This window comes from Schistocerca gregaria, chromosome 3, assembly GCF_023897955.1.
Source record: "Schistocerca gregaria isolate iqSchGreg1 chromosome 3, iqSchGreg1.2, whole genome shotgun sequence".
In the NCBI taxonomy this organism is placed as follows: Eukaryota; Metazoa; Arthropoda; class Insecta; order Orthoptera; family Acrididae; genus Schistocerca; species Schistocerca gregaria.
Window position 1 is genome coordinate 390,459,457 of NC_064922.1, and position 12,457 is coordinate 390,471,913.

The 12,457-nt window shown below is 45.8% G+C and overlaps 1 protein-coding gene across 1 annotated transcript in view; it reads left to right on the forward strand.

The window, feature by feature from the left end:
- The window catches only part of LOC126355955 (N-alpha-acetyltransferase 60), a 104,114-nt gene that overhangs the window by 19,199 nt on the left and 72,458 nt on the right, over positions 1-12,457 (forward strand). Inside the window, exon 3 of the mRNA XM_050006544.1 lies at positions 9,164-9,328. Within this exon, the coding sequence (XP_049862501.1) occupies positions 9,164-9,328 (165 nt within the window). The remainder of the gene's footprint in view (positions 1-9,163; positions 9,329-12,457) is intronic.

Here is a 12,457-nt window from a genome sequence, read left to right on the forward strand (position 1 = left end):
CACTGACAGAACCACAGGCACATAGACACAGGCAACAGAGCATGCACAATGTCGGCACTAGTACAGTGTATATCCACCTTTCGTAGCAATGCAGGCTGCTATTCTCCCATGGAGACGATCATAGAGATGCTGGATGTAGTCCTGTGGAACGGCTTGCCATGCCATTTCCACCTGGCGCCTCAGTTGGACCAGCGTTCATGCTGGACGTGCAGGCCGCGTGAGACGACGCTTCATCCAGTCCCAAACATGCTCAATGGGGGACAGATCTGGAGATCTTGCTGGCCAGGGTAGTTGACTTACACCTTCTAGAGGACGTTGGGTGGCGCGGGATACATGCGGACGTGCATTGTCCTGTTGGAACAGCAAGTTCCCTTGCCGGTCTAGGAATGGTAGAACTATGGGTTCGATGACGGTTTGGATGTACCGTGCACTATTCAGTGTCCCCTCGACGATCACCAGAGATGTACGGCCAGTGTAGGAGATCGCTCCCCACACCATGATGCCGGGTGTTGGCCCTGTGTGGCTCGGTCGTATGCAGTCCTGATTGTAGCGCTCACCTGCACGGCGCCAAACACGCATACGACCATCATTGGTACCAAGGCAAAAGCGACTCTCATAGCTGAAGACGACACGTCTCCATTCGTCACTCCATTCACGCCTGTCGCGACACCACTGGAGGCGGGCTGCACGATGTTGGGGCGTGAGCGGAAGACAGCCTAACGGTGTGCGGGACCGTAGCCCAGCTTCATGGAGATGGTTGCGAATGGTCCTCGCCGATACCCCAGGACCAACAGTGTCCCTAATTTGCTGGGAAGTGGCGGTGCGGTCCCCTACGACACTGCGTAGGATCCTACGGTCTTGGCGTGCATCCGTGCGTCGCTGCGGTCCGGTCCCAGGTCGACGGGCACGTGCACCTTCCGCCGACCACTGCCGACAACATCGATGTACTGTGGAGACCTCTCGCCCCACGTGTTGAGCAATTCGGCAGTACGTTCACCCGGCGTCCCGCATGCCCACTATACGCCCTCGCTCAAAGTCCGTCAACTGCACATACGGTTCACGTCCACACTGTCGCGGCATGCTACCAGTGTTGAAGACTGCGATGGAGCTCCGTATGCCACAGAAAACTGGCTGACACTGACGGCGGCGGTGCACAAATGCTGCGCAGCTAGCGCCATTTGACGGCCGACACCGCGGTTCCTGGTGTGTCCGCTGTGCCGTGCGTGTGATCATTGCTTGTACAGCCCTCTCGCAGTGTCCGGAGCAAGTATGGTGGGTCTGACACACCGGTGTCAATCTGTTTTTTTTTTTTTTTCCATTTCCAGGAGTGTAGAAGGCTGAACAGTGTTTGCATACTAACTGGTATATGATGTGTTGTTTCGTAGGTGGCTCTCCCTTTGATAGTATATGTTTTGCCAGTTACAGGGCTATTATAGGTGCTGGTAGGAAGGTGCCCAGGGCAAGTCTTGCAGTGGGGATGGCCACAGGGTTAGAAGCCGTAGGGTAGGGAGATGGGTGCAGAAGGAACATAGGGTCTGACAAGAATATTGTGACGACTGGGAGTGTGACAGAAAGCTATTCTAGGTGCACACCATTGGTGACTCAGTATTATCCTGGTCTGGAATGTGTTAATCAGCTACTTTGACAGGGCCATGTTTTCCTAAAATCATGCTCTGAAATGAGGTCCATTCTATCTGAAATTTTGCCCATCAAACACACACACACACACACACACACACACACACACACACACACAGAGAGAGAGAGAGAGAGAGAGAGAGAGAGAGAGAGAGAGAGAGAGAGAGAGAGAGAGAGAGTGAGAGTGAGAGAGTGATACATACATGCATACATTCTGCCACCAAAGTATTTTGCCACCCTTTTCAACTTCTCATTTGAGTGCATATGCAGTGATCACATCTTAACTAGTCAGTGTGTTGTTGGCTTCAGTGTTTTTATTAATTGTTTGGGATGGTAAATTATTTGTTAAACAGAATTTTGCAGAGGACAATTTGTGTAGCATATTATCAGCCAGTACCTTCAGTTACACTTTTAATAATGTAAATTCTAAAAATATTCTTCATACTATCCACTAGAACAATTATTGTCAAATGACTGTTTTGATATATCTATTTCCTCATGCTGTGTTAGTCATTCACTTTCGTTGTTTTTAACACCTGCAATTATTGGACCAGTTGTGTGTACAGTATATATATGATCTAGCAGATTACGTACATAGCTTCATGATGTTGTATACAGGTAACACTATCATGTACAGGGAGATAACGTTGTTAGCAAATTATGAAAAATAGAGACTTCCAGGTGATCAATGCTTACTGCACAGATGGGCAGTTAAAATTCAATGTAAATAAATGTAGTGGGCACAAATAAACAAAAATATGTTGTATAGATTTACTCTAACATCAGTGATTAGTATCTGGAATCAGTCACAAGTGTCTAGGAGTTTCTGTCGATCACATCTTTGTATCTATGGGAAATTCAGTTGCCATACAAAGATTCATTGGAATACGCTTAAAGAAGTGTAATTTTCACACACTGAGGTTGCTTACAAAATTGTAATTTGGCCACTCCATACTATTTTAGTTCAACCACTGTCCATTTTTGTAAGTCAAAAACTTTAGAATGATGAATAAATTGATTTTAATGTTTGTGCGTGTGTGCGCGCGTGCACGTGTGTGTGTGCACGCATGTGTGTAGGGATGGATGAGTAGGAGTGGGTGAGTAGATGTGCATGTGGTTGGGTGGGGATGGGGGAGGTGGAGGAAGGAAGAACTAGCCGTCACAGGAATGCTCAACAAACTGCAGTCGAAAATATTACAAGAAAATCATTGTGCTTCTCCAGGAAGGATTAGCAACAAAATGCCGAGAGTGAACATTCCAAAACAAGTTAAGAAACTTACTCCAACTTTCAAATAATGTAATAATTATGATGATAAAATTAGAGAAATCCATGGTTGGGCAGAGGGGTGTCAATAGTTGGGGATCTACAAGCTTAATTGTAAATTTTCTTTTTAATACACAGCTGACTATTAAAATTGCAACACTGTACCATCTGCTTCGATATGCAAATGATTATCGTTTCAGCATAAGTGTATGAAGTGGTTAGGGCTATTGCATATAAGGCAAGATTACAAGTATTTCATTTAGAAATTGCATTTGAATGTCAGTTGTTTTTGAGAACATCATGTTATGCCTTCTGTGAGAAGGAGAAATGTCGATGAGCACACGTCAGAATCCAATAATGGCTGTATCATTACCCATGGAGACTGCAGTTTGCCGTTCCACCAAATTTCTGCTTGGATAGTTGGATTACATGACAGTCACACAAATATGGAATCAATGGGCACAGGAGGCCCATGCTGGTTGCTGTAGGAGATCTCAATGGCCTCACAAGTATAGCTCTCGAGAAGACATACATATTGTCCACTTGGTCGTGCAGGATCATGCAGCCACATAACTTACTTAGAGACTCACTTGTAGCAAACAGAAAGTGCCATAACATCTGGAGCACCATGGACTGTCAGCATGACAACTATTGTTGCAGCTTCCCATGATGTGGCAGCAGAGAAAGATGTACTGACAGTGGTGTGCACAACGATAATAGTGGACACAAGAATGGCATCATATTATCTTTTAAAATAAGCTCTGCTTCTGCATACCCATCAAGATGGATGTGTGTGTCCATGTGAGGAGCTCCAAGGAGTATGAACGGCGGCAAATTGCATTCATTGTCATCATACAGTCCCAGCACCTGGCATGATAATTTGAGTTGCTACTGTGTACACAACATGATCACCTCTGTTTCACATAGCCAGCAATTTGGACAGCAGCCATTTCTGGTGTCCTAAGGGTGGTGGCTGTACCCTTATCTTCAGGTGATATCATCTTTCAGCAGGATAATGCAAGTGCATATGTTGCCTGTGCTGTCCTGAACTATTTCAGTACAGAGGATGTTCACTTATTGCGCTAGTCAGGACATTCTCCAGATCTCTGGCTTAGAGTTGAAGCAGCGTGGAATGATGTGCCAATATCTGTCATCCAAGCTCAGCTTGACTCAATGCCTGATTGGGTTAGAATGAGTGCTGCTGCCATAGGTGGCAGCTACGTGTACTAAGTTTTGCAACCTGTTTACCTCCACATCAGCTACATCATAGTTTCTACCTACTGCTGTGTTGTTGGTCAGTAGTCTACATAGTGCAAACGAGGATAAATTTTAGTACTAAATAAGGGACGTTGGCAACCCTAAGCAGTTCAACAACCTTTGCTTTGCATGAATGAACAGACAGCCATAGATATTAACAGTGAACGTAGATGTACAGTAATCAACAACGAAGGCAAAAAAAAGGGACCTTCTAGAATAAAAATTCAATACTCACATATAACCAGTTATCCACCAACTGTATATTGAATGAAAGCGAAAACAAACTGAGCTAGTGAACGTAAATTTGATTCAAATGGATCAAGAAGTTTGGCTTAGCAGGGAAAACTCTCTTTATCTATCTATCTATCTATCTATATAATATTAAAAACAAAGATTCCAAGACTTACCAAGCGGGAAAGTGCTGGTAGATAGGCACAATAAATAAAACACACACACAGAATTTCTAGCTTTCGCAACTGGCGGTTGCTTCTTCAGGAAAGAGGGAAGGAGAGGGAAAGACGAAAGGATAAGGGTTTTAAGGGAGGGGGTAAGGAGTCATTCCAATCCCGGGAGCAGAAAAACTTCCCTTAGGGGTAAAAAAAGGACAGGTGTACACTCGCACACACACACATATCCATCCGCACATACACAGACACAAGCAGACATTTCATGTGGAAGTTTCTTTCTATATACACTCCTGGAAATGGAAAAAAGAACACATTGACACCGGTGTGTCAGACCCACCATACTTGCTCCGGACACTGCGAGAGGGCTGTACAAGCAATGATCACACGCACGGCACAGCGGACACACCAGGAACCGCGGTGTTGGCCGTCGAATGGCGCTAGCTGCGCAGCATTTGTGCACCGCCGCCGTCAGTGTCAGCCAGTTTGCCGTGGCATACGGAGCTCCATCGCAGTCTTTGACACTGGTAGCATGCCGCGACAGCGTGGACGTGAACCGTATGTGCAGTTGACGGACTTTGAGCGAGGGCGTATAGTGGGCATGCAGGAGGCCGGGTGGACGTACCGCCGAATTGCTCAACACGTGGGGCGTGAGGTCTCCACAGTACATCGATGTTGTCACCAGTGCTCGGCGGAAGGTGCACGTGCCCGTCGACCTGGGACCGGACCGCAGCGACGCACGGATGCACGCCAAGACCCTAGGATCCTACGCAGTGCCGTAGGGGACCGCACCGCCACTTCCCAGCAAATTAGGGACACTGTTGGTCCTGGGGTATCGGCGAGGACCATTCGCAACCATCTCCATGAAGCTGGGCTACGGTCCCGCACACCGTTAGGCCGTCTTCCACTCACGCCCCAACATCGTGCAGCCCGCCTCCAGTGGTGTCGCGACAGGCGTGAATGGAGGGACGAATGGAGACGTGTCGTCTTCAGCGATGAGAGTCGCTTCTGCCTTGGTGCCGATGATGGTCGTATGCGTGTTTGGCGCCGTGCAGGTGAGCGCCACAATCAGGACTGCATACGACCGAGGCACACAGGGCCAACACCCGGCATCATGGTGTGGGGAGTGATCGAGGGGACACTGAATAGCGCACGGTACATCCAAACCGTCATCGAACCCATCGTTCTACCATTCCTAGACCGGCAAGGGAACTTGCTGTTCCAACAGGACAATGCACGTCCTCATGTATCCCGTGCCACCCAACATGCTCTAGAAGGTGTAAGTCAACTACCCTGGCCAGCAAGATCTCTGGATCTGTCCCCCATTGAGCATGTTTGGGACTGGATGAAGCGTCGTCTTACGTGGTCTGCATGTCCAGCACGAACGCTGGTCCAACTGAGGCGCCAGGTGGAAATGGCATGGCAAGCCGTTCCACAGGACTACATCCAGCATCTCTACGATCGTCTCCATGGGAGAATAGCAGCCTGCATTGCTGCGAAAGGTGGATATACACTGTACTAGTGCCGACATTGTGCATGCTCTGTTGCCTGTGTCTATGTGCCTGTGGTTCTGTCAGTGTGATCATGTGATGTATCTGATCTCAGGAATGTGTCAATATAGTTTCCCCTTCCTGGGACAATTAATTCATGGTGTTCTTATTTCAATTTCCAGGAGTGTATATATAAAACACACAAACACACACACAGAATTTCTAGCTTTCGCATCCGACGGTTGCTTCTTCAGGAAAGAGGGAAGGAGAAGGAAAGACGAAAGGATGTGGGTTTTAAGGGAGAGGGTAAGAAGTCATTCCAATCCCAGGAGCGGAAAGACTTACCTTAGGGGGAAAAAAGGACAGGTGTACACTCGCACGCACACACATATCCATCCGCACATACACAGGCACAAGCAGACATTTGTAAAGGCAAAGAGTTCAGGCAGAGATGTCAGTCGAGGCGGAAATACAGAGGCAAAGAAATTGTTGAAAGACAGGTGAGGTATGAGCGGCGGCAACTTGAAATTAGCGGAGGTTGAGGCCTGGCAGATATCCAGAAGTGAGGATATACTGAAGGGCGAGTTCCCATCTCCGGAGTTTGGATAGGTTGGTGTTGGTGGGAAGTAACCAGATAACCCGGACGGTGTAACACTGTGCCAAGATGTGCTGTCCGTGCACCAAGGCATTTTTAGCCATTACCAACAAACACTGTCTGCCTGTGTACATTCATGCGAATGGACAGTTTGTTGCTGGTCATTCCCACATAGAAAGCATCACAGTGTAGGCAGGTCAGTTGGTAAATCACGTGGGTGCTTTCACATGTGGCTCTGCCTTTGATCGTGTACACTTTCCGGTTTACAGGACGGGAGTAGGTGGTGGTGGGAGAGTGCATAGGACAGGTTTTACATCGGGGGCGGTTACAAGGGTAGGAGCCTGAGGGTAGGGAAGGTGGTTTGCTGATTTCATAGGGATGAACCAAGAGGTTATGAAGGTTAGGTGGACGGCGGAAAGACACTCTTGGTGGAGTGGGGAGGATTTCATGAAGGATGGATCTCATTTCGGGGCAGGATTTTAGGAAGTCGTATCCCTGCTGGAGAGTCACATTCAGAGTCTGATCCAGTCCCGGGAAGTATCCTGTCACAAGTGGGGCACTTTTGGGGTTCTTCTGTGGGAGGTTCTGGGTTTGAGGGGATGAGGAAGTGGCTCTGGTTATTTGCTTCTGTACCAGGTCGGGAGGGTAGTTGCGGGATGCGAAAGCTGTTTAGAGGTGGTTGGTATAATGGTTCAGGGACTCTGGACTGGAGCAGATTCATTTGCCACGAAGACCTAGGCTTTAAGGAAGGGACCGTTTGATGTGGAATGGGTGGCAGTTGTCATAATGGAGGTACTGTTGCTTGTTGATGGGTTTGATGTGGACGGATGTGTGAAGCTGGCCATTGGACAGATGTAGGTCAATGACAAGGAAAGTGGCATGGGATTTGGAGTAGGACCAGGTGAATCTGATGGAACCAAAGGAGTTGAGGTTGGAGAGGAAATTCTGGAGTTCTTCTTCACTGTGAGTCCAAATCATGAAGATGTCATCAATAAATCTGTACCAAACTTTGGGTTGGCAGGCTTGGGTAACCAAGAAGGCTTCCTCTAAGTAACCCATGAATAGGTTGGCGTACGAGGGGGCCATCCTGGTACCCATGGCTGTTCCCTTTAATTGTTGGTATGTCTGGCCTTCGAAAGTGAAGTAGTTGTGGGTCAGGATGAAGCTGGCTAAGGTAATGAGGAAAGAAGCTTTAGGTAGGGTGGCAGGTGATCGGCGTGAAAGGAAGTGCACCATCGCAGCAAGGCCCTGGACATGCGGAAGGAAGTGGCATCAATGGTTACAAGGATGGTTTCCGGCGGTAACAGATTGGGTAAGGATTCCAGGCGTTCGAGAAAGTGGTTGGTGTCTTTGATGAAGGATGGGAGACTGCATGTAATGGGTTGAAGATGTTGATCTACGTAGGCAGAGATATGTTCAGTGGGGGCTTGGTAACCAGTTACAATTGGGCGGCTGGGATGATTGGGTTTGTGAATTTTAGTAAGAAGGTGGAAGGTAGTGGTGCAGGGTGTCGGAGGGGTCAGAAGGTTGATGGAGTCAGGTGAAAGATTTTGTAGGGGGCCTAAGGTTCTGAGGATTCCTTGAACCTCTGCCTGGACATCAGGAATGGATTACCTTGGCAAACTTTGTATGTAGTGTTGTCTGAAAGCTGACTCAGTCCCTCAGCCACATACTCCTGACGATCAAGTACCACGGTCGTGTCACAGAAATGTCTATTTTACTTAGAAATCAGTATTACTCTTTTATGAAATTATATTCATACAACAGGAATCCATAAATGAATTCATAAGTACTGATTAAAATTATGTTTGCATATCCTGTAAAAAGGTATATCTATATTTATGTAGTACTAGCTTTTGAAGGTTTATATTTGCTTTAGTCTGTTAAAACATCCTTTATAATTATTTGTAAAGTAAATTTGTCACATTGGGTGTCATAGTGTTAATACTGAAAATGAGGGAATGAAGTGAACTACTAAATTATTCAAAAATCAGTAACATAGAAAATTAATGGTAACTTCTAGTTACTGTCTAATATAACATGTTATTCTGCAGGAACCTCATGTGTACAGGACATACGAACTGTACTTTTTGCAAGTTGAGTACATTTTATAGCACTGAGGTGCAAGCTTGTGCAGCCCTTAATCTTGTCATTCATGAAGAGTAGCTGTATTTTTTAAGTGTATACCACAATTCTTTGATGGCTGCAGCTAGTAAATAATGTCTGTAATCAGGTTGTATATTTAAACTCCTTATTAAGAGGATGGGTTATTTATTTTACTTTAGTTTCATCACTAATGGCCCTTTCATTGATGGAATGTTAACCTTTAATTTTCCATTTACTCTAGTTAAATGTAATTCAGTGCATTTATTTAGAGATATACTGTTTTTTATTATTATCCTAACCTTTTTTAATAACTGTCATGTGTTTGCCTTGGTATTTAAGCATTTAATGCTGTGTGGAGGGTTGTCCATATATGAGAATGGATGTTTTCTAAATGATTTTTGTAATGCAGGTGCGAACTCTGTGCCAGGATTGGTTTCCAATTGATTATCCCTATTCATGGTATGAGGATATCACTTCAAATCCAAGGTTTTATTCACTAGCAGCAGTTTATGATGGAATTATCATTGGCCTCATTGTGGCTGAAATAAAATCTTATTTCAAATTGAACCGAGAGGTAAGCAGATGTCATGTATTATGATGTTGAGGTGCATACTCCTAAGGTAAGTCACTTTACTCCTTGAGCTTAATAGAGTGAAGCTGTGCAACTTTAACAGAGTATGAAGGCTGGAAGCAGACATTCTAGACTTGCTGCTGTTTGCCAACAGGGCCAAGCTTTTCACTGGTTAAGAAATGACTCTTGTACTCGGAAGAAATCGCGATTAAAGTTTTCTTAAAACACCAAATACTCGAATGTTTTCGTAGCCAGATCAAGGCCAGCCGTATTCTTGTCAAAATGAGTCAGTGGCCTCAACATCATTGAGGTGTTAATTTTCAGGATGCTTGTGATGTGTGAAAAAGTAATTAATTAGCCAGAAGTGCCTTGAAATAATGCAGTAATCTCTGTGTGAAAGGTCTGAAAGTATTGCTATTAGTATTGCTAGGTAGCTCAGTTGATGTGTCTGAAATAATGTCTGCTAACACAAAACAGGAAAAATTGAAAACATAGTCCATCAACCATTCCTTACAAAAATTATCAGATTATCTAGATTCAAGGATTGAATATTCTTGTAAGCTTTAGCTACATGATCTTTTTCCTGTTAGCACTTTGATATAATTGAGGAAGCAGTGGCTTTACTTCTAATGTACTAGTATGCATTTAGCAAGCACAAATCATATTTTGAAGTACAGTGGCAATTTATTGTTATAACAGAGCACCGACTAAGTGTTTACACGGTGTCTATCTTGTTAATGTGCATTTTGATTTGTCCCACATCCTGAAGGTTCTCCTCCTCGAACCCACCTATGGAACATGATGAATGATAGCAGGTGACATCACTACCCATTTTCAAAAATAAGCTTACTATCCAGCCTGTGTTTGTATCACTCTGTGTCCTCTCATCAGTGAAGTCATAATAAAAAGAAGTCCTCTAATACGAAGGAAAGTTTGGTGGCCCCCATGCCACTAGAGTCTGCATGTACTCCTTCTGTGTCCAAGGTGGAGATCCCGGTGACCCCTGAGGCACCAGATCTCCCCAGGCAATGTGCCACAGAACCTATGTCAGTAGATCCCCTGAATTCTCAACCCATGGCAATACATGACATTGGGTCATAGCTTGCCCTTCCGCACTCCAATCACTTCATGCCCCACAGTTTTCAGACGATCTTATCCTCCAGCAGAATTGTAACATGTTTTTCCACCACTTGGCGTAACTATGACAGCATACCCTACATTCTGTATTGCCATCCAGGAAACAGGGCTTCGAGCAACATGGACTCTTGCCCATTGTGGCTACTGAGGTTATTTTAAAAATTGAACCAACTATGAGAGGCTTTTTGGTGGTATTTGTATGTATCTGCTGGACTCTATATACAGTGACCTTGTGCCTCTTGATACACCGTTGAAGGCTGTGGCTGTTCGGGTATGAATATAGCAGGATTTTACCATCTGTAATGTTTACCTCCCTTTTGACGATGTCATGCCCCAGGATGTACTGTGGGCTTGTCTGCACTACTCTATCAGCTCCTCCCCCCCTCCTACCACCACCACCACCACCACCACCACCACCACCACCACCACCCCCCGCCGCCGCCTCCCTTTTCCAGTCTTGGGCAACTTCAACACCCATAACCCTTTGTGGGGTGGAACAGTGATCAGTGGCCATGGTCAAGACATTGAAAATTTACTGGCACAGCTCGATCTTTGTCTCTTGAACTCTGATGCCCCCACACACTTCGTAGTGGCAAATGGACTAATTCGGCCATTGATTTTTCCTTTTGCAGTACTGGTCATCTACCATCTATTCACTAGTTGATGATGATTGGTTTGTGGGGCACTCAACTGCGTGGTCATCAGCACCCGTACAAAGTCCCAATTTCTACTCAGTCCAGTCTAGCCACTGTCTTGGATGATGATGATGATGATGATGATGAAATGATAAGGACGACACAAACACCCAGGCGCTGGGCAGAGAAAATTCTCAACCCGGCTGGGAATTGAACCCGGGACCCCGTGATCCAGAGGCAGCAACACTGTTCACTGGACCATGAGCTGCGGACCTATCCACTGGAGGTTCCATGATGACTTGTGTGGTAGTGACCCCTTCCCAATCTTCCTGCCCCTCCCTCAGCGTTGCTCCCCTGGATACCGAAGATGCAACATATTGGTTTTTGATTCCTGGCTGACATGGCTTCCCCACCTTTGCCAGCTTATGCGTAAGTGCTGGCGACACCTTGGTACACTTCACTACCTCAGTAACACTAGCTGGGGTGTAGATCGCTCTTCCCTCTGCAGCTCTGCAAAGCCCTGACTCAGTACCATCTTGACTATGGGAGTCTTGCATGTGGCTCAGCATCACCCTCACCATTGCGGGTACAGGACCCCATTCATCATTGTAGGGTCCGATTTGTGACAGGAGCCTTTCGAATTAGCCCTATGAATAGCCTACTATTTGAGGCTCGAGTCCCTTCGTTCTACATATATATTCCACTAGCCACCTAGCGGTGTGTGGCGGAGGGCACAATTCGTGCTAAAGTCATATTTCCCCCCTCTGTTCCACCCGTGGATTGCGCGAAGGAAAAACGACTGTCTGAATGCCTCAGTACCAGCTCTAATTTCCCTTATCTTTGAATGGTGATCATTGCACGATATGAAAGTTGGTGGTAATAATATATGCTCTACAGCCGCAGTGAAGATCGGATTTCAGAATTTAGTGAGCAGCCCCTTCCATTTAACATGCCGTCTATCTGCAAGTGAGTCCCACTTCAAACTTTCTATGAGATTTGTGACACTCTCGCGATGGCTAATGTACCAGTCATGAATCTTGCCGCTCTTTATTGGACCCTCTCAATCTCTTGAATCAGACCCACCTGGTAAGGGTCCCATGCAGGCGAACAATACTCTAAGACTGGACAAATTAATGTATTGTAAGCTATTTCCTTTGTTGAAGGACTGCATCACTTCAGGATTCTACCAGTAAACCACAATCTCGAGTTCGCCTTACCCATTACTTGTGTAATCTGATCATTCCATTTGAGACCATTTTGAATAGTTACACCCAGTTACTTGACGGATGTTACCGCTTCCAAAGACTGGGCACTTATTTTGTACTTGTACATTAATGGGGATTTTCATCTCATTATACGC